This window comes from Epargyreus clarus, unplaced genomic scaffold (genome assembly GCF_041222505.1).
Source record: "Epargyreus clarus isolate Ecla_fem2 unplaced genomic scaffold, WU_Ecla_fem_2.2 ptg000004l, whole genome shotgun sequence".
Taxonomy (NCBI): domain Eukaryota; kingdom Metazoa; phylum Arthropoda; class Insecta; order Lepidoptera; family Hesperiidae; genus Epargyreus; species Epargyreus clarus.
Window position 1 is genome coordinate 4326285 of NW_027332212.1, and position 21952 is coordinate 4348236.

General features: G+C 44.9%; 2 protein-coding genes across 2 annotated transcripts; one reads left to right on the forward strand and one right to left on the reverse strand.

The window, feature by feature from the left end:
• Positions 1–8643: 8643 nt before the first annotated feature.
• Positions 8644–14160, reverse strand: LOC140757120 (uncharacterized). The gene is made up of 5 exons (XM_073092655.1): positions 13451–14160; positions 12725–13351; positions 12218–12487; positions 9719–11800; positions 8644–9640 (listed from the first exon to the last, which is right to left on the reverse strand). Exons 1-5 carry the CDS (start codon positions 14158–14160, stop codon positions 8644–8646), a joined length of 4686 nt encoding a protein of 1561 aa, XP_072948756.1.
• A 3724-nt stretch (positions 14161–17884) lies between these two features.
• On the forward strand, positions 17885–21692 carry LOC140757310 (cuticle protein CP14.6-like). Its single transcript, XM_073092952.1, has 4 exons — positions 17885–17961; positions 19003–19194; positions 20967–21071; positions 21479–21692. Exons 1-4 carry the CDS (start codon positions 17959–17961, stop codon positions 21584–21586), a joined length of 408 nt encoding a protein of 135 aa, XP_072949053.1. The 5' UTR covers positions 17885–17958; the 3' UTR covers positions 21587–21692.
• Positions 21693–21952: the final 260 nt, after the last annotated feature.

Sequence of the window (21952 nt, forward strand, 5' to 3'; positions counted from 1 at the left end):
GACCCTAAGGGCATTAGAATCTGTGACGTTAGATTTAAGATATACTTAAAACTAATGAATAAAACAACGATAAATCGAAATGTTTGTTATTTATCAAGTTAAGTAATAATATAAAATAAAGTGATATTATATCTATACTTATAATAAATTTGTAGAGAGGTCAATTCTGTACATGAAATATATATCCAAAATAACTATCACGGGGTGATTAGGAATCGATACTGATGCCATAAATGCAATCAGTAAAATTTTTGTCTGTCTGTCTGTCTGTCTGTATGTATGTATAACCGCTATAGAAACAAAAACTACTAGACTTTAACGAAACTTGGTACAATTATTTTTCATACTCCTGAGCTGTTTATAGTATACTTTTAATCACGCTACAATCAGTAGGAGCAGAGCAGTGAAGGGAAGTGTTGGGAAAACGGGAGAAGTTACTCCATTTTTTAAGCTTCCGTCGCGTGTGCAACCTAAATGGTTAAAGCTACACAGAAATCATGTATGACGGAAATGTTCTCCTTAAAATTATATAAAAACTTATCCCACGACAGCATATGTCTATCTTTTATGGTTGACTCACAATAACACGTTTAACTCCCGATAGCTTAGCAGTTCAAAGCTTTCTGATTATATTTGTCTACTCCTACGTTTATAACACTCTCAGTCATCCCTAATTAAAAAAGTTAAGAGTATTAACTATTCCATACAAAATAATCATAGAAATCACACCTCTGAGTGATAAGGGTTGTTCACCCTTAACATTTTTTTATTTATATGGCAACACAACGTTTGCCGGATCAGCTAGTGTAGTATAAAGTTCTGTACGAATAAAAAAAATATATTTGAAAGAACTAATTAAGTTGTACCACAGCCGCACTATTGTGAAGCAGTTCTGCATTAAAAAAATACCGTCTTAGCTGTAAACGCATGTGTGATAGGCTTTAGTTCTTTTTTTAATAATATAGAAAAAGTAGACAAACATGCAGTCCGCCTGATGGGAAGTAGCTACCTCTGTCCACGGACACCTGTAATCCTCAACCTTACCTTACATCAACCCTTACATATAGGATTATATTCCTACCTGAGGTGGGCCACAAATGCTACCCCTGAAGACAAAGCTGGAAGGCTTGAAAAAGTATGTCTCCCTTACCACACCCTTCAAAACAGAACACAGCAGCGCTTAACACTGCTGTTGTTCGGTAAAAATAGGTCTACACCTATTTTTTGCTGCTACCAATGGCGCCACCGAAGTCAACTTACAAGGCGTTCTACAGGCTTCATAATCGTCGAAACAGTCGATATTCTCCTATCGATAGGTATATCGATTCACTACATTTTAACCACAAAAAGTCCTAGATGTAATCTGAACTAATATGTTCAATGCTGCTACATCACCAGCAATATTGATTATTGACCTATGTACTAAACTTGTTAACGATTATTTAAACTGAGTTTATTCGACAAAAAGTAATTAGTGTACAACATCGGCAATTGGTGCTATATATCACGAATTCAAGGCTTAAATATATCAAATAGTAATTTTGTAGGAATCTTAATTACTTAATTTGTTATTAAATATGATAAAGTGTAAATAAATCTGTAACTTTACTTTATGTTGGTTTTGATTGTTTTGGATTTCAGGGTCGATGCTGCAATTAATGAACATTAAACTATTCGTCTCAGACCATAACTTATTAATGAAAGCTATGTGCGTATTAGAAATTAATTATGACTATGTATTTTAACGGTAAAGGAAACATGGTGAGGAATACCTAAGAATCCTTAAAAAACGTTCTCAAAAGTATACGTAATCTACCATTCGCATTTGTCCAGAACTTTAGATGATGACCTTAACCCTTTTTAGTTAGAAGGCACGTGTCGAGCAGTGAGATAATAATGGAATGATCACATATGTTTCAAGTAGAATTACTCAACCCGAACAGACAATGTCAATCTGAAGGTGGTAGGTGGAACCCTTTGTGGTTCGACTCCGGCGGCACCACCGCCACACCTATTTCTGCCTAATAACAGCAGTGTTAAGCGCTGCTGTGTTCCGGTTTGAAGGGTGTGGTAAGGGAGACATACTTTTCCGAGGCGTTCCAGCTTAGTCCTCAGGGGTAGCCGCGCATCTGTGGCCGACCTTACGTAGGAATATCTAATTCTATCTGGGGTTGATTACAGATGTCCATGGGCGGCTGTACTCACTTACCATCAGGTGGACTACATGCTCATCTGCTACTCATAAATTATAAAAAAAGACAATTTGCCAAGTGCGAGTCGAACTCGCACATGGAGCGTTCCGTACTTTTTTTAAAATTTTTAGTATTCAAACGCTTTCTACACTCACAGTCTCACACTAGGATTTCTTATATCGTGGTTGCAACGAATACACAAACACCCAGACTCAGACCAGATATCTAAATTCATCATTCAGATATCTGTCTGGCCGGGGATCGAACCCGGAATCCTTTGCGCGTGAGACCGGTATGGGGACGCCTCCGCCACGCGGGTCATCAATTTGTTATCATAGCAGCAATAGAAGTTAATCATTTGCGAAAATTTGAACTGTGTACCTATTACGGATCAAAAGATAAATTTATAAACGTCCAAAAACTGCCGGTTCTTATATGGCGACCCCATTTATTCTCAAGATATTTTTATTTTTAGTCTTTATTGTTATAGCAGCCATTATTTTACACGCTCTGTTAAAATGTATGTGCCTTTCTATTACGGACAAACAGGAGAGGCTTAGTTACTTCCGTTCTTACCCTTTGAGCACGGAACCCTAATAATGCGCGGATTTCAGGGTTGATATCCGAAGGAAAACTTCGACCATCCATACTTTTCAAAAGATAACATTATATGAAAAGTTATACATACTTTATATGAAAAGAATTTGTTGCAAAGCCCAGCAACCCTATTAAAAGTTTTCGAAATAAAAGTAAATAAAACTTCGCATTCAATTTTTCCCCCCAAAGACCAAATAAGCTTTTAACTATGCTTGCATGACTTGACTTTTTTTTAACTGAACCATTTTTTTTAACCATTTTTAACCTTTTTTTATCATGAAGTGTTAATTAAATACGGTGTCCAAAATACTGGTGTTGAGTACGGGTTTGCAATAAAAACTCCAATTGAATTTTTCTTCCTGTATTTTCTTTTCTTGACCATTTACAATATTCTTCTATTTTCCGGAGCGTGCCGGACCCTTTTTTTTTTTTTTTTTTTTTTTTTTTTGGCGCCCAGATGTAGGTGGAAAAAGGGCTGACCCTCTACGGAGAGGGAGGAGCAAAAAATGCGTCCAAGCACTTACAGGCCGCGACGGCCGGTGCCTGCGTCGTGTGGGGCTGACTGAAAGGTCCTCCTGAAGGGAGGACCATCCCACTAAAAACTCCTTTAAGGCATTCGTCCAAGGGGACCGTACAGCCGACATCGGATAGCGACCTCTCGTTTGCGGAGCGAGAGGCGCTAGCGGCGCTCCCTAGAGAGCTACCGCTGGATAGATGACACTGAAGGTGTCAACGTATCATGAATAAGATTAGAATCGTCGGGAAGACGATTCTCTATGGAGAGTTGTACGCCCCTGTGGGCGGCCAGAAGATTCTCCACATCGGTGGAGAGTTTGTTAGGAGCGTCGGTCAAGATATTTCTTGGCCGACGGCAATTGTAACGGGTAGGAAGAGGGGCAGCATAGTCCGCTGCACCCTTGATTAAGGGGTTGGAATGGTTTTCTGAGCGGTCAAAGAACGCTTCAGAGAATTGTCTGAGGACTTGTTGTATTGGAGCGAGCTCCAGGTCGCGGTGGAGGTCAGCGTTTCTGACATACCAGGGGGCATTAAGTGCCCGACGACAAAAGAGATTTTGAATGACCTGGAGTTTGTCTAGGATGGTGGGATTCGCGTGAGCGAAGACTGGGGAGGCGTATGTTAACACCGGTCGAATGCAAACCTTATACAGCGTTCGCTTATTCCTGGCTGACAACTTGCTGTGTCTGCCAATCATGGCGTTGAGGCGGCTCATGTAAGAGCGGGCGGTATGGGTGACCTTAGAGACGTGGGGTCTAAAGGTGAGGCCCGGGTCAAGGGTAACTCCTAGGTATTTTACTGTGGGCCTCCATGGAATGGGGGCCCCAAGTAATTTGACGGAGGGCAGGTTGTTTAAGCGCCTGCGTTTGTGGTCGAAGCGCATTGCGGAGCTTTTCTCCGCATTGACTTCGATGCGCCATTTCCTAAACCAATCTCCTAACTCGTTGACCGAGCGTTGGAGTTTGGCGAGGACAGATGACTCCTTTTGCCCTTGGATGTAAAGGGCGGTGTCATCGGCGAAGAGTGAGAGCTGCACCCCATTTTTGGGGATAGGAATATCGTTGGAGTACGATATGAATAATGTAGGAGCGAGCACTGAGCCTTGAGGGACTCCGGCTGTTACGGGGCGTGGGGGAGAGAGGATACCTTCGTGCCTGTAGCGGAAGGTTCTGTCCTGAAGGTAGGAAGCCACGATGCGGACTAGGCGATCAGGAAGACCAGAATGGTATAGCTTGTATACCAGTCCTCCATGCCAGACTTTGTCAAAAGCCTTGGCGACGTCGAAGAAGACTGCTAGTGTCTTGTTACGTCTTGGATAAAACCCGCTTGTGATGTACTCGACAATGCGGTGGACTTGTTGGGGGCACGAGTGCTGGAGGCGAAAGCCAAATTGGTGAGGAATGATGAGTGGGGGAGCATCTATTGGGAAGAGGTGCCCTCTTATGTGAACGAGGATCACCCGTTCGAAAACCTTGCCCATTGCATTGAGGAGGCTAATGGGGCGGTGGTTGGAGGGAATATGTTTCGGTTTCCCAGGCTTGGGAATACCGATAACTGTTGCTGTCTTCCAGGCTGTTGGAAAGAAGCTGAGATCGAGGCAGGCATTGAAGATAATGACCAGAAGGGTCAGTGCCTGCTCGGGGAAGTGTTTGAGCGCCAGGTTGGAGATACCATCCGGACCTGGGGCTTTACGAGGTTTCAAACCGCGGATGACGGTCCGGACCTCGTCTGTGGTGATTTTAATGGGAGCAGAGGTGACAGGGAGAGAGATCTTTTTACGGACCTCCTCCTCCACCTTGTGAATGTGGATAGGGTCGCACGGTTGAGTGCTGGGGGAGCACTGCGCAGCGATGCTATCTGCGAAGCATTCGGCCTTCTCAGCGTCTTCGAAGGCTATGCTGCCGTCGGGACGCGTGAGAGGGGGAGTGCTTGAGAAGGCTTCGGTACGAAATCGTCTAGCGACTTTGTAGAATGCCTTATGAGATGGTTGGATATCCTCCATGAGAGAGTTCCAGTTGGAGTCCCTCATTTCGGCTAGCCGGGATCTGACTTTCCTTTGGAGGGCGTTAGCGCGCCTCCTAAGGACAGGGGTGGGATACTTGGCGGCCCATCTGAGGGCTGCGTTTTTAGTTTGGATTAGCTTCCTGACCTCGCGAGGTAGTTTTCGGTTCGGGACCTCTACCACCTTCGCGTTGTCATGAAGCGAAGTCTGAACTAGCTGGGTGAGTGAGTTCACCGTACTGTCTATTTTCTCCGGGCTAACAAGGTAGTCTGGGGGAATAGTATACGGTGAATCGGGGGCCTCTATGGCCGAGGTGAGAGATTTCTCGTACCCTTCCCAATTAGTGAAGGTTTTCGAGGAGGTATGGGGAGTTGGATCATAGGGACCTAACTGTAGAGAGACTGGACGATGGTCTGAGCCCAGATCGTCCAGTGTTTCGATCGCTCTTGTATTGAGCGCGACGCCTTTAAGGAGGGCGAAATCCAGCACGTCGGGTTCTTGGTCTTCCCGATCGGGGTAGTGGGTTGGCGCTGTTGGAGAGAAGATATCAAAGTCCAGTGCGCGGGAAATGGTTAAGAGTTTCTTACCGTTGGTGTTAGTCAGACGACTGTTCCAAACGGTATGTTTGCAATTGAAATCTCCAAATAGTACGACAGAGTCTCCGAGCGAGAGGAGGGCCTCCAAGTCGCTTTGGAGAGGGGCTTTATTGGCGGGGAGGTAAATTGAGGCTATGATCAGGGACGGGTGTCCTGTCATGCCTAATTTGCATATGGTGGCTTCCATATTGGTGAGCTTGGGTGTTTCCAGAGGGGTGCAATGGAAGGATCTCTTGTAGTAGATGGCAGTGCCTCCGCCACGACGGTCGTCGGCTCTGTCATTACGTACAAGCGCGTAAGAGGGGAGACTTACGCCTTTAAGGGAGGGCTTGAGGAAAGTTTCCTGAACAAGCAACAGGTCGATATCCCTGTTGCGGACGAACTCTTTGAGTTCGGGAATGCAAGGCTTAAGACCTCGTGCATTGAAGGAGATAAGCGAGACGCCTTTAGGTTTTTGACGACCGGGATGAAGGGGTTGAGTATGAACGTTACTCATTGAATGGACTTGAACAACGCTAAGTGTTCAGAGTAGATTGCGATGCGCTCCGCCTGGCTGGCGTTACGCATCTTTTGCGAGACGAGTATGATCTCGTCGAGGTTCACGCCCTTAACGCAGTCCTTAAGGAACATGATATGTTCCCTTACCGATGCGTCTTGGGTGGGACGGGGAGTGGGAGTGGCCTTAGGGGCCGGGGTTGGTGGGGCGGTCGCGGGTGCGACTTTCCTCCAACTCATGGGAGCGGTTGGGGTTTTGGAGGCCCCTAACCGCGGGAAATTGGTCGAATTGACCGGAGGTGGGCCTGCTTTCGAGGGCTGCTTTTTAGCAACCTTCTTTTGAGCGGGACGGGGGGCTTTAGGGCAGCCACGGTAGTTAGCCGGGTGCCCTGAAGTGGTGCATAGCACGCAGGCAGGAGGGGACTCGTCTTCACGAGTTCTCTTGCACTCACGTGTGGCGTGGGGTTCTAGGCACTTGACGCACCTTGGGGGGGCAGTGCAGTTCGCCGCTGCATGGCCGTAAAGCTGGCAGCGGTGGCACTGGGCAGGGTAGCCACGCTTGTTCGGTGGTTCCACCTTGATCTCAGAAAGGCCACAGATTGTGAGCTCCTTCTCCTTGAAAATGTCCTTGGAGGACGGGGTCTTGGCTAGAATGGCCAGGGCTAGAGGGTATTTGACCCCGTTGCGGTTGTACAACTTGTGTACACCTTCCACGGGGAACCCTTGGTTGACTAGATCCGTTTGGATTTCGTCGGTGGGAAGCTCGTAGGGGAGACCCCTAAGGACCGCTTTGATTTTGCGGTCCTCTTCTAAAGCGTACGTGTGGTACGGGAGTTGAAGGTGAGTTAGGAGCCTAATGAGGCTCCTGAAGTCCTCGGTGGTGGGGCATGAAACGCGAATAGAGTCGCGAAGGTTACGTGCCTTGGTGTAGTGGATCTGTTTTTCCACTAGGGTTTTAGAGAAGTCGGACCATTTCGACTTATCTCTGAAGAAAATGTGTGGGGGCGGTTTGCACTTGGCAAGTGCCGGTTCGCAGCGCGTGGCTGGCTTGGCGGGCTTAGCCGCGGGGGTTGAGCTCTGGGGCTCGGTGGAGGTTTTTGGCACGGGGGCCAGAGTGGAGGCTTTTGGCACGGGGGCCAGAGCGGGGGCCGCTGGGGCTGGGGTGGCTTCGAAAGAGGCCTCGGAAGAGGTTTCACTTGTCGCCTTAGCGACGCGTTTCACCGGTCGTTTCTTGGTCTTCCTCGACTTGACAGGGGTGAAACCCTGGTCGTCGTCGGAGGAGGGGGCGGTGATGAGGGTGTGCTCCGACGATTCGTCGGAGGAGGCGGGGCGTTTGAGCGAGATGGCATCGAAGTCCATCTCGTGTCTCGGGGTGGCATCAGGGGATGCGGGTGAATCAGTAACGGACAGGGGATCCGTTACGGATTTCAAGGGCTCGCAAAGGGAGCGGAGTTTGACTGAGTCAAATGGGCGATTGAGCTCCTTGCTCAAGAGGGAGGACAGAGCCTCGAAAAACCTATCTGTTACCATGTAGGCCATGGTAACCTGGGATGCCTCCCTGCCGAGGCAGGGAGCTAACGGGGAGGGGGAGGGAAATGCAATTACCCCTAAGGGAAAGTAACTGCTACCGTCACCCTTGGGATAGCCCAAGTGCAGTGGGATCGGGTCTGCCGGTTTCTCTCAGGCCGAGAGGTCTGAGAAGCGCACCGGGTCAACGCTAGCTGGTTTCGTTGGCACCGTTAGGTATCCACCAACTCAAACGCGTCGGGACGTGAGTTTTGTTTATTCCCAATAAATTGGCAATAAACAAAGCACGGACCGCTATCGATAATATCGAGTAGGCGAGAACCGGCCGAAAGGCCAGAGAAAATTCTGGGTTAGGAAACACTAGAGCGCGAGCAGGCGGGGCTGCTCGGTCTGGCGTTCAAACGCAGAGTGCCGGACCCTATTTTTAGCCACCTTAAGTGGCAAAGTGAGTGTTACAACCGACGGGGGGCTAACGCAGCAGTCCCGTCTCGCTCACTTCCTATAGCCCTCTCTTTCTATCATGCATCTCGCTCACTCGTGTCCCTCTCTTTCTAATTTTACTTTATTTTTATTTCTCTTTATTTATTTACATTAAATACCTTATTTTAAACATAGTTGTACATTATTTTTCATACACATTAAATATTCTTATAAAATCAACAATCTTACGTACTAAAAAACAATAATATGAATTACAATATATCAACTATTCTTAAATTTATTCGCCGTCCGCAACATCCTCCCCCCGGCGCAGCTCCGTCGTAGCCCTCCCTATCTGGAGGACGGCGAGCTTCACCACGGGCCTCCTGAAGACTCCTCCCCTGGTCCTCACGTCTGCTGAGCGAACGATGCCGTCGGGTCCCTCGTGCACTCGCTCGACGATGCCGCGTGGCCATGTGTTGCGGGGTAGCGTGTTGTCGACCACGATGACCAGGTCGCCGACCCGTAGTTGTCGTGATGCCCTTGTCTCTTGTCCTCGAGGTATCAGCGTCGGCAGGTACTCCTTGACCCACCGCCCCCAGAACTGGTCCGCCAGCGCCTGTGCTTTTCTCCACACGCTGCGGTCGGCTTCCTCGCAGGGTCCCGTCAGCGGCAGCCCGGTCGACGACCCAATCAGGAAGTGGTTGGGGGTTAATGCTTCTGAGTCGGCGGGATCCACGGAGACGTGCGTGAGTGGCCGAGCGTTGACACAGTACTCGGCCTCCACTAGTAGCGTTTGAAGGACTTCTTCTTTGGGTGACTTCTCGTTCAGTGTGGTGCTCAGCGCGGTCTTGACTGACCGCACGAGCCGCTCCCATGCCCCGCCCATGTGCGGAGCCCCCGGTGGGATGAAACGCCAGCTGGTTCCATACTGTAGACAGAAGTTATGTAGCTCCGGACCCCATGCCCGGTACGCGTTTCTTAGCTCGACGTCAGCACCTCTGAAGTTCGTTGCGTTGTCTGAGAAGATCACCTGTGGCCATCCTCTTCTGGCGGCCATCCTTCGGAGTGCCATAATTGCCGAGTCGGTCGACAGCGATGACACCAATTCCAAATGCACTGCTCGTGTAGTTAAGCAGGTAAACAGTGCGCACCATCTCTTCTCATGTCGGCGCCCAATAGTGACTGTTAGGGGGCCGAAGTAATCCACGCCGCAGTAGTTGAACGGTCGATGCCCTGGACTTGTCCTCTCTTCTGGTAAGTCCCCTCGTGGCGGTGTTTGCGGCGTTGCTTTCCTTATTTTGCAAAATTGACATTCCTTAGCCATTTTTCTTACTGTCGGTCGTAGTCGAAATATAACGTATTTTTGTCGCAGCTCGTTTACGACCCTCTCGTTGTTAGCGTGTCCGGCGTTTCGATGGTAGTCCATCACTAGTAAGCGTGTGAAGGGGTGACCACCATCCAATATTACAGGTCGGTTCGAGTGCGTCGACGTCTTAGAGGCTCCTATTCTGCCTCGGGCCTTCAGTGTTCCTTCTTCGATGACGGGGTCCAACTTCGCTAGTTTACTATGCCGGTGTAAGTGCTGTCCAGCCCGCAGTCTACGTAGATCTTCGCCGAAGGAGTCCTGTTGTGCTTGTCGTATCCACCGCAGCTCGGCGTCTTGTATGTGGGAGACTTCTAACAGCAGGCTTCTGTTCTTTGTTCTTAGCTTCTGTACGTAGAGTTGAACTAGCGCTGTGGCCCTTATGAGTCGTCTGTAGGCGGAGAACCTCGTTATGTCCGGCAGGCAGCCCATGCGGTCCGTGATGTCGTCTGTGGTGATGGTGTACGCCGCCTCTTCTGAAGTGTCACTGCTTGTAGCTTCGGTAGGCCATTCCTCCTCTGGTAAGCCCAGGAATGACGGCCCGGTGAACCATCGGTCTGCGCCAGTGATCTTCTTCGTTTCGATTCGCGTGGCGTCGTCGGCTACGTTGTCGGCCGTGGGCACCCATCGCCAATCTTCCACTTGGGACAGCTCGCCTATCTCCGCCAGTCGATGCGCCACGAACGGTGTGTACTTCTTCTTATCGTTCCTTATCCAATGAAGTACCGTCTTGGAGTCCGTCCAGTAGTAGACTCGCCCTGGTTTCCATTCGTGTTCCTTCAGGATGGTGCTCGCCATACGCGCCCCGATGAGTGCTGCCTGTAGCTCCAACCTGGGAATCGTGAGTAACTTCAACGGCGCCACCTTAGCCTTGCCCATGACTTGTACAACTTCCACGGTGCCATCCTTATGGGTGATCCTCCAATACGCCGTGGTCGCGTAGGCCTGTTCACTCGCGTCGTTGAATATGTGCAGCTGTAGCTCTGAGCTCGGAGTCATGTCACGGCTGTAGCAACGTGGTAAGGCCAAGTTCGAGATGTCTTGTAGTCCGGCGACCCATTGCTGGAACTCTTCGGCTTCCTCCCTAGGTAGCTCTTCATCCCAGCCGACCTTCTTGACCCATAGTTGCTGTAGCAATATCTTCCCGGTGATCGTATACTGGCTTACGAGGCCCAGTGGATCGTAGATTGACATGACGGCGCTCAGTGCTTCACGCTTGGTCGGTGCTCGCTGCTGACACTTGACTTCGGTGGGGACCCTCTTAATGTCCGTATTGAAGCCTATGGTGTCTTCGCTCGGGTTCCACCTTAGTCCCAGGGTCTTCTCCGACTGGTGTGTCGTCAGTTGCACGTTGACATTCTTCGATTTCTTCGTGTCGGGAATACTCGCGAGGACAGCTGGGCTATTGGAGTTCCATCCCCGCAGATTGAAGCTGGCTTGTTCGTGTACATGAATGACGTCCCTTATGACCTTTATAGCTTCCTCTTCTGACTGAAAGCTATCTAAATAGTCGTCCATGTAATGGCGTTCCTTTATGGCTCGCGCAGCTTCCGGGTATCCCTCTTCGTAATCGGCGGCATTCTTGTTTCTCACGCTGTGAGCGAGGTACGGCGAACTCGAGGCCCCAAATATCATTGACATCATCTTGTACTTGCGCGGGGCTTCACTGGACTCGTCCCGCCACAGGAACATCTGGGCTGGTTGATCTTCGCTACGTATCTTCACTCGGAGGAACATTTCTTCTATGTCCGCCGTCACCGCGATCTTCTTTTCGCGGAAACCAAACAGAATCTTAATCAGAGACGCCAACAGGTCGGGCCCCTCCAGCAGGTAGTCGTTCAAGCTGACTCCGTTAATCTTGGCCGCTGCGTCGAATACCATTCGTATCTTGTTTGGCTTGTTAATGTTGACAACCGCGAAGTGAGGTAAGTACCATTTGACGTTACTTCTTTCTTCGTTGCCGTCGCATGTTTCTGCGTAACCCTTCTTCAGCAGGTTAACCACTTGAGCGCTGTATTCCTTCTTGAATGTGGGCTCATTTTCCATCTTCTTTTCCAATGTGCGTAACCTCTTGTATGCTTGCTCGTAGCTGTCGGGGAGTGTGGGGTTGTCAGTTTTCCAAGGTAGACCCACTTCGAAGTGTCCGTCCTTCCGTCTGGCGGTCGCCTCGAAGATGTCGCTGGCTCTCTTGTCGTACTTGTTAATCTTCTCTTTCGTAGATACGCCGAGCGAGTCCACGTCGAAATGCGACTCGACGAGCTTCTGTAACTGTATGTCGCCCGTGCAGACGTGAAGCACGGCCGCCTGGTCCTGGTAGACGAACCTCCTAGGTACCGACCCATGTAGAACCCATCCCAGCTTTGTTCTTGATGCGGCAGGTTCGTTCTTCTTGCCGGCGCGCAGCTGTCGGGACACTATTAAGTGCCAATTGTCGGTGCCTATTAGTATGCGAGGTCGAGCTTCCCCCGTGCTGATTTTCTCCCTTACGACTCGCAGGTGTGCATACCGCTCCAGGTTCTGAGGTACGCGCTGATGATGCAATTGAAGTCCCTTCACCGTGCGGGCTGTCACGGAGTATGCTTCATGTTCGTGTAGACCTTTGATTTGAATCTTGACCGCCTTGCTGTCGATTCTTCTTTGTTCATTGATACCTCTTATGTTTAGAGGTTGGTTCGGTCCGCCGCTGGTGAGGTGACTTGCCAATTCTTCATCTATAAGGGTTACTGTAGACCCTTCGTCCAGGAGGGCGTGCGTCCTTATCTCCCCCCGTGGACCGCTGAGTTTTACTTCACATGTCTTCAATAGCACCGCTCTTGGTGCCACCTTTGATGTGACGCTCATGACCGCTGCGGGTGCACCCTGATCTGTGCACTCAGAAGTCTCCACCCTCCTGGCGGGCTCTGCAGTCTTGTGTAGGATGGCGTGATGCTGCATGCTACACCCGTCGACTCCGCACGGCTTCGCTCTGCATGTGGTTCTACTGTGTCTTCGTGTCATGCATTTGAAGCATAACCGCTGTTCCTTCGCCCAATTCCACCTGTCGTTGATGGTGAGTTCCTTCAGCTGAGGGCACTTCGGAGTGTGATGGCTTGTAGACTGGCATCGTAGACAGCTAGGTGCTCGCTCTTCACGCGTCGATTCACTCGTAGAATAGACCTTCTCCCGAGGTGCTGTCCTCCTTACTGGCCTCTCCCCTCTGAGAAGCCCCGGAGCGCTGTTCCTCGCCGTGTGCGTGTAGCGTAGTACCCTGTCTGCTTCTCCCATCAGGAACTCCGAGAGTATTGTGATTTCGTCGCTGTATGCAATCTTCCCTTCGTTGATCGCCGCGTATTCCGCCCATTTGCTCACCAGGTGAGGGCTTAGCTTCTCCATTACATCCCTTATCAGTAATGGATTTCGTAGATAACCACGGTGGTCCACACTCTTCATAGTGTAGACGACGTTCTGTAACTTGATGGCCAATTCATTCAATTCGCTGCTGGAGTTGCCGACCTTGGGGAGTCTCTTCAGTTCTTCCATTGCTTTATCGAAGATATATTCAGGTCGACCGTATTTCATCTCTAGCGTCTTCATTATGCTGTCCGGGTGAGTCGCCGTGTATAGTTGAGAGAGCACTGTCTCTCTCGCTTCCCCACGGAGACTGTTTCGAAGCCGCAATAAATTTTCTGTGGCGCTGAATTTGTAGAGACGCGTCGAATCTTCTACTGCTGCTTTGAAGGGTAGCCACTCCATGACGGACCCGGAGAATGCTGGGAGCTCCGACGTTTGCCGCGGCGGGGGTCGTACGTGCATCATCTTCTCTAAGGCGTTTGCTAATTGTTCGATGCCCCTTCCCCTCTGCCGAGGCCGTTCCTCCCCCCGTACTTCTAACGGGGGAGGTAGGACCTCCTGTTCCCTGTGTACTTGCGTTCCGGCGTGTTCGTGGCTCTTGTTCACCCAGTCGTGTATTCTTTCTTGGTCGCAGATAGTTTCCCCCCCCTCTTCCGCTTCGATCGCAGAGATTTCCGCTTCTAGCCGCTTCTTTACTAGCGTCTTCTTAAGTTGTATTCTTCTTTCTTCTAATTCAGCTAGCTCCTTTTCCGCTTCGTATTCGACTAGCCTAACTCGTGCCGCGACGCTGACCGACGAACGATGCGAACGTATACTGGGCGCCGCGCTATATGCCGGAGACGTGGGCCGGCATATAGGCGACTTGGAGCGCGACGGTATCTCTTGCGACGTGGGGTGCTCGGGGTGCGCGGTGCTGCGTACAGGTGAGCGCTCGAGGACCCTTCCTGGTGGGATCCTCCCGACGGATGTTCCGGCGGGCGTCCCGGTGAGGACTGCGGTCGATGGCGATCTCGGCGATTCTTCATATATACGGTGGAACAGCCCCCGCCCACCTGGCGGAGGGTGCTCCGATTCGCCGATGCCGGACTCGGAGTGGGTCTTCTTGCTTCGTGTGTTCATTGTAGACGCGCTGGTTGCTTCTTTTTTCTGTATCCGCCGATCGAAGGACCAATGTTGAGTACGGGTTTGCAATAAAAACTCCAATTGAATTTTTCTTCCTGTATTTTCTTTTCTTGACCATTTACAATATTCTTCTATTTTCCGGAGCGTGCCGGACCCTATTTTTAGCCACCTTAAGTGGCAAAGTGAGTGTTACAACCGACGGGGGGCTAACGCAGCAGTCCCGTCTCGCTCACTTCCTATAGCCCTCTCTTTCTATCATGCATCTCGCTCACTCGTGTCCCTCTCTTTCTAATTTTACTTTATTTTTATTTCTCTTTATTTATTTACATTAAATACCTTATTTTAAACATAGTTGTACATTATTTTTCATACACATTAAATATTCTTATAAAATCAACAATCTTACGTACTAAAAAACAATAATATGAATTACAATATATCAACTATTCTTAAATTTATTCGCCGTCCGCAACAACTGGTATCATGCTTATGCTGAAGATCCTGTTAGATTAGGTTAGATGTGCCACCACCCCTGACGACTAAGCTTGAACGTCTCGGAAAAGTATGTCTCCCTTACCACACCCTTTAAACTAGAACACAGCAGCGTTTAACACTGCTGTTATGAGGCAGAAATAGGTGTAGCGGCGGTGCCACCGGAGTCAAACCACAGATGGTTCTACCACCTTCACACCTTGTCACACTTTTTTTATAATCATACCTTGTTGATGTGTCTACATAAAGGTAGTAACGTATTGGAAATCGAACTTAGATAGACACATAAAATAATTAAGGGTCAAATAATGTCCATGAACGCCAAATACTACTAATATGTAGCTACTTAACATCACGTTGTGGTGATGGCTAAAATTTCCATGAGTAGAACTTTCAAACTCCATCGAACTCATCTCTCTCGTTAAGGCACATATTTTAGACTTTTAAGGGTGCGTATTTAAAATACTTACCTTCAATCAATTAATATATTTTATCACATGACATGGTTTCGATAAATTTTATGTAAAATTAAATAGCTTTTTTATCCTAACACACTGGACATACAAATTAAAATTCCTTATATACTAAGTCAGAGTTATAATAATACTAATTCGTATTTAATTTACATTGAAATTATTATATAGCAATCAGTACATAATTTAATGTCTTCATATGCAACTGGATGTAGAAAAATATTTATACTTAAACACAGTTCATCTGATCATATATCTAAATATTTTACAGGAGGAGATTATTATACAAACAATATTTTCTTCTTTAATAGTTAAACTTAGCGATAAAGAAGGCGGACTACCTGATGGAAAACAGTTACCGTCGCTTATGCTCATTTGTAGCACCAGATGAGACGCCAGTGCATCACTGCATGGTAATACAGGCTTTTAATAAGAGCTCTTTTTACACTTCTCTTGAAAAACCCCATGATGGTAGAAGGTGGTAGAACCCTTTGTGGTTCGACTTCGGCGGCACCACTAACAATAATAATAACAGCAGTGTTAGGCGCTGCTCTGTTCCGGTTTGAAGGGTGTGGTAAGGGAGACAAACTTTTCTGAGGCGTTCCAGCTTAGTCCTCAGGGGTAGCGGCGCATTTGTGGTCGACCTCAGGTAGGAATATCTAATCCTATCTGGGGTTGATTACAGATCTCCATGGACGGCAATAGCCACTTACCATCAGGTGGACTGCATGCTCGTCTGCTACTCTTATATTATAAAAAAAAATATGTTATAGTGCTCCAGGAATACCGCGGGAGGAAGTTCATTCCACATTTTGCACGTCCGCGATGAAAGTAACCGTGCATACCGAATCGTGGAGGACTGCTACCAGTCGAGTTGATGTGGATGGTGCCTCATTGGTGCGATGCTGGAACGGTGACGAAGGTACCAAAGAGTTCCAAGAATCACTCACCCTGGTAAAACCATTTATCATAGCATTCTTGTTCATAGCCATAATACGGCCACTTCCTTAAGTCATAAAGTCAACGCTAAGTTGTAGAAGGAAAAAAGTATTCAATAAGATATTATAATAATTACGCGACCCGATCCGCGTGGCGGAGCGATCACCATACCGGTCGGTCACGCAGAGAAATCCGGGTTCGATTCCCAGCTAAATAGACATCTAAATTATTATAATTCTGATCTGGATCTGGGTGTTTATGATGTGTCTATGGCACCTACGATACATGACAAATCTAGTCATTCGGGCTCATAGCCCGTGTAAACGTCATTTATATATGTATTTAAGCGTTATTGAAAATAATAGCATTATTACTGTTATATTATGTTGTTCCCACTTTTGTTTGTGAATGTAACATTACCTGAATGAGGCAAAATTTAATTAAGTTAATCAACACCCAATCATTGTTTTAACTGAGAGCGTTTTACCGTTTTTCGCAGTTGAAAAGTGCTTGAAAATGTGGTCCTTTAACAAGCGGCGCGTGCCAACTGCGGTGCCAAGATTCCCACACACGAGTGGGCTCTTGGAATCGAAAAAATAATTACCGCAACGCCAAAGCACATCGTTTGTGGAAGCCTTTTTTACTGAACTATATAGTTTGTTACACGATTTTTGTGTAAGAAGCAAATAAGCTCCATAAAGGGCGAATGAGATCACTTTTATTGTATTTACACTCTTATCTATGTAAAACAAAAAGCACTTTAGCAGGATTATATATTACCAACTATTACAAGATAACCTAAAAAATAATTTAACCTCCGACTCCGACTAGAAAACAGCTGATGATCGAACCACAGCACCAATTTTATTTTAGCATAATACTTTCGACCATATCACCTTTTAAACAAAAAAGTTTGAAAGCTACGATGTCACACCATAGATTAGTAAAGATACCTCGGCGCCTTGAAATTGAATGAAGCCACACACGGCTTATTAGTAAGTTCTTTTTTTGAATTCTTGACAAATAAAAACATTTTTAGAGACAATTTACGAATAAATAACTAATACTGAGTAATTTACATAATAAATAAATAATTATTTCAAATATTTTAGGGACATTTTAGCACGGGGACGTGGCAAAACTTTTTTACGCAACTATTTCAATTCTCAAAACTGGGTACATTTTCTTGTTAGGAGTGAGTAATCTTTACTAATCTATGTGTCACACACACATATACATATTAAACTTGCATCGGGGTTAAAAAACAAAGTAGTATATTACCGTTATAAAGTCAAAAAAAATCTACAATAGTTAAAATATGATTCCAATATCAATAATATACCAGTTGAATAATAAATAATTTTATTTCGTAAGACATTAACAATTTTCGGTTCCTGTATTACATCTCGTAATCTTGATTTACTGATGATTAAATCTTGGCCGGTTTATTAACATAACTTATTAATTATTTATTAAAACGTACTCTTCTTCGAATCTACGTTAAGAGGCCCCAAATTTTGAACAATGTAAATATGTAAAGATTTTCTTTGATAAATTACTTCTAAGCTAGGAGAAAAGTTCTTTATAATTTAAATTCGTTTTAAATACGTAACAGCGAGCCTATGGCAGCCGATACTTAAAACAACGGAAAACCGTTTGAACAATCACAAAAAAAATTTAACACGTGCGTTGACGTTGAAAAAAAACCAGCAAATCGCGTTCACCTTGTATAAATTCGAATCATATTGAAGACCAGAGCTTCTTTGTTGCAAAATAATGCAAATGCCGATACTTAGAACCATATTCGATGGAAGCCGGCCGGGTATAAAATGCGGCACCAACATTTGATAACCACAGTTGCACATCGTCTGTTAACTTTGACACACACAAAATGGTGAGTGAGGATCATAGGTTGTTACAACATTTCATATATTAGGTGAACGGTGTAGCTCTCGTCTAATCGAGTTTAAAGGGCATTTGCGTTGCATTATAAATTAACGTAATTTGTGATATTGCGTGCTACACAAGGATGTCCATCCATACAATCCATACAAATCGTCTAATTAAGAATCCAGTGTCTATATGTTCCCACGACTTAAATAACTTGACCTATTGAGTTCATTCCTATTTGTGCCATTTTTTCCTTTTTTTTGATATTTAAAAAAAACATTAAAATTTATATCATACCTTTAATTGCTTACTAAAATGAACACAGTTAACAAATTCCTAAGTGTTACGTGTTGTGAAGCGGTTACCATACCGATCTGACACGCAGTGGGTCCCGGATACAATGCCCAACCAGCCGGTAGTCGAAATGTTGAGTTTAGATTTCTGATATGGGTGTTTGTGAGTCGTATTTACGGGTGTCCCTGAAGACTACTTCAAGGGAATCTTTATTTGGGGATATTAGTAGCAACCTTTTTTATTTTTCATTACTTATTTCATCAATAACACTTTTTATTGATACCGGGTATTCAATAAACTATAACGGGAAATAGATCACACAAACAGCTACTAACGAAAGTGAAACGATTTGAATAAATATAGATATTTGATCAATCACGTGTTACGTTACACACTTGGTTTATAAGTTCTTAACGGGATCGCATTAAACATATTTATATTTAAATAAACAATACTATTTGCTTTAAGTAGTTATGATTTATGACGACTATCTATTTAATTAGGTAGGAATAACGTTTAAAAACTTCTAGTTGTTTTTACTATGGGCATCTGTAATGGACTGTAGATAAAATACTACATAGATAATACTACCCCTGATGACTAAGTTGAAACACCTTGGATAAATTTTCTGACTTACCTTCCAAACCGGAACACAATAGCACTGATACTGATTTTATTAGGCAGAAAACGAGTAACGTGCCTTCGGAGTCGAACCACAAAGGGTTTCTCTTAATATTCTATAATATTCTAGAAAACCTTCATCGCCGTCCTCGCCCTTGTGGCCGTCGCTGCTGCAGACGTCGCTCACCTTCGTCTTGATGAGAAGAGCGCCTCCATCGTCGCGCAAGATGCCGATGTGTTCCCCGACCAATACCAATACAGATATGAGACCAGCAACGGCATCACCGGTCAGGAGCGCGGATCCCTGAAGAACGTTGGCACTGTAAGTAGCACACGTTATCTCTTTATAACACGTACTTTGAACGTCAATATTTTATACGAATACGTCAATATTTTATACGAATTTAATCACAAGTTTCTGTTGTCACTTTTAAATTTTAAATCTTCCTAATCTCAGTAAATAGGATGAGAATGAAGCAAGTTTCTACTGAACATATTCGACTATGTTCCTCCAATGCTTTAAATGGATGACACGCGCTTTAAACCACTAACGGTCACCCATCCAAGCTATTACATTTTGTAGATAAATTATGATGCGTAAACACTAGGCGTCTTTATCTGATATTAGTACTGATAGTAGAAAACAAAATCCAATTTGTACATAAGAAATAGAACGATAACAATTTATAGAATAAAATAAAAAATCATAAAAACATTAAGATGTAACCGTGGATTTTATTTAAATATTAATAAATATTTTGTAAGCTAAATGAAGGGTTCCAAAGACAATTATATAAGTAATTAATAAGTAACATCAAGGTGAAGCTCACGACATTTACATGGTTCATACGTTTACAGTCAAAATATGTGAATAAAATATCTAACCTTGATATTCTATACAAGGTCGGGTCACTCCGCAGTCAGAATTAAAATTTTGGATGATCACAAGTATCATGTGACATAATGACCTCATTGAGGAATATTCCGGATCAATAAATTTGATTGAATATTTAAATTTAATGACAAATATTTTATGTTAAAAATATTTATGGAACGTAATCTTTGGCTTAAAAATTTTTAACAAAAAAATAAAACCGACTTCTATGTCACTACAAAGTAAAAAATAATTGAAATTAATGTTGGTTCAGTACATATTTCTGAATTCGGCGCTCAATATATTTCGTTGGATAACGGCGTAAACAGCGTGTCCTATATGAAATATATATATATATATACGCGACGAATAGATAACCTCTCTTTCTTTGGGAAGTCGGTTAAAAATACAGATTATCTGGCGAACGAATGAGCGAATACATACTTACGCTCGAAAAACATTACGCTCCATAGTAAAAAGAAATGAAAATCGCGACCCAAGTAATAAAATATAGTGTCAATCCATTACTACGAGTATCTAGTATTACTACGAGTATATTTATCCTACTGTTGATCAAACAGCTGACAGTTTTATACTGACTAAAAGGACTGTCGTCATAGCCAGTTGATGTGTTCGTGTGTTTTTGATATAATTAAGATTGTTATAGATTTGAACCTACAACTCCTTGTGGTTAAATTGTGGTGATCACCGTCACGCCTTTCTGCATTATTAAATTAGTATTTCCGCTACACTTTTCTGGTTTGATTGTGGTTAGTTTACATTACATATCTGAGGTCAATTTACATCAAGTCGCTTGAATCAATTCATAATTTTTGTGAAAAGTGCAGGTGCGAGAAGCAACTTTTATATTATTAGAGAAAAATCATTTTCTCAGCGTTTATTAAATGAAACTTCTATTTTATCCCTATATTTTTCGTCGACAATCTGTGTTAACTTGTGATATCGTAACTAATATTATAAATGCCAATGTGAGTTTATTTATTTGTTTCTTTGTTTTTTACACTTTCACGCCTGAACTAACTACATAATCGATTACCATGAAATTATGTAGACACGTTGTAAGGGGTTCAGAAAAGGACATAGGGTACTTTATTCCATAAAAGCGCTGTTCAAGGGATAAAACCGATATAGATAAAAACCTCTGACTGCGAGCGGAACCACGGTTAACAGCTGGTATAAATATAATTTGATTTCCTCAGGAGAACGAGAGCATCGTTGCCGAGGGATTCAACAGCTACATCTCCCCCGAAGGCGTTAACATTAAAACTGAATACATCGCTGACGAGAACGGCTACCAGCCAAGAGTAAGTAATAATTTGAAATCACCTCTAATTATGAAATTATTGATTACAAAAATTCACTAATGCATAAAATTATATTTCTGATAATTTTTCAAACATATAGTATTAAATATGACGATGGAATCAAATTTCATTTTTTTTAAATTCTGGCGTATTTTTTTAAGAAAATATACCTTAATTGCCGTCGTCCGATATTTTCCCACTACTGGGCATGGGTTTGCTTTCAGTTCCAGAGGAGCGTAGGCCATAGTTTAGTCTATTTCAGTGGCTAAACAGGGTTTGGTAGACTTTACACTTGGGAACTTTTGTTAATCACTCTCAGCCATGGGGTTATATTTTTTCCTTCACCGTTAATGCAAGTGAAACATAATTCTTGATACATCAATATTAAAAAAAATGTTTTTTTACAGGGTGATCACCTCCCCACTCCTCCCCCCGCCGAACCCATCCCCGAATACATCGTCAGAGCGATCGAGTACATCAGGACTCACCCTCCCCCAAAGGAGTCCAGGAACTAAATTAGATAAGGAAATAATTAATCAGTTGAAAAGCTAAACACTGCCATTTCTGTTACCTCTAGTCGCTCCTTTATAATGGTGCAATAAAAGGTTTATTACAAGTTAAGTTTTCTTTCCTTTCTGTATTCCCAAAAACGCTTAAATAAATAAATAAATAACGCTTAACACTTTCTATACTCACAGCCCCACATATCGTGGGTGCTATGGACACACACACACACACAAATACACAAACACTCAGACCCAAAAAAAAGACCAAAATCATCATTTAGATATTTATCTGGCCGGGGATCGAACCCGGGACCCTGTGCGCGTCAGACCGGTATGGTGACCGCTCAGTCACGCAGGTCTTCAAACGGCCAGAAT

Excerpts from the sequence above, each read along its gene's own strand:
- LOC140757120 (XM_073092655.1), bottom strand. The coding sequence starts at position 14,160 with ATGAACACACGAAGCAAGAAGACCCACTCCGAGTCCGGCATCGGCGAA. Across the intron at positions 12,488-12,724 it reads AATTGGGCGAAGGAACAGCG|CGGTCCACGGGGGGAGATAA; the intron begins GTTATGCTTCAA and ends AGTAAAACTCAG. Across the intron at positions 11,801-12,217 it reads GTACCTCAGAACCTGGAGCG|CTACGAGCAAGCATACAAGA; the intron begins GTATGCACACCT and ends ACTCCCCGACAG.
- LOC140757310 (XM_073092952.1), top strand. Across the intron at positions 19,195-20,966 it reads CCCTGAAGAACGTTGGCACT|GAGAACGAGAGCATCGTTGC; the intron begins GTAAGTAGCACA and ends TGATTTCCTCAG. Across the intron at positions 21,072-21,478 it reads AGAACGGCTACCAGCCAAGA|GGTGATCACCTCCCCACTCC; the intron begins GTAAGTAATAAT and ends GTTTTTTTACAG.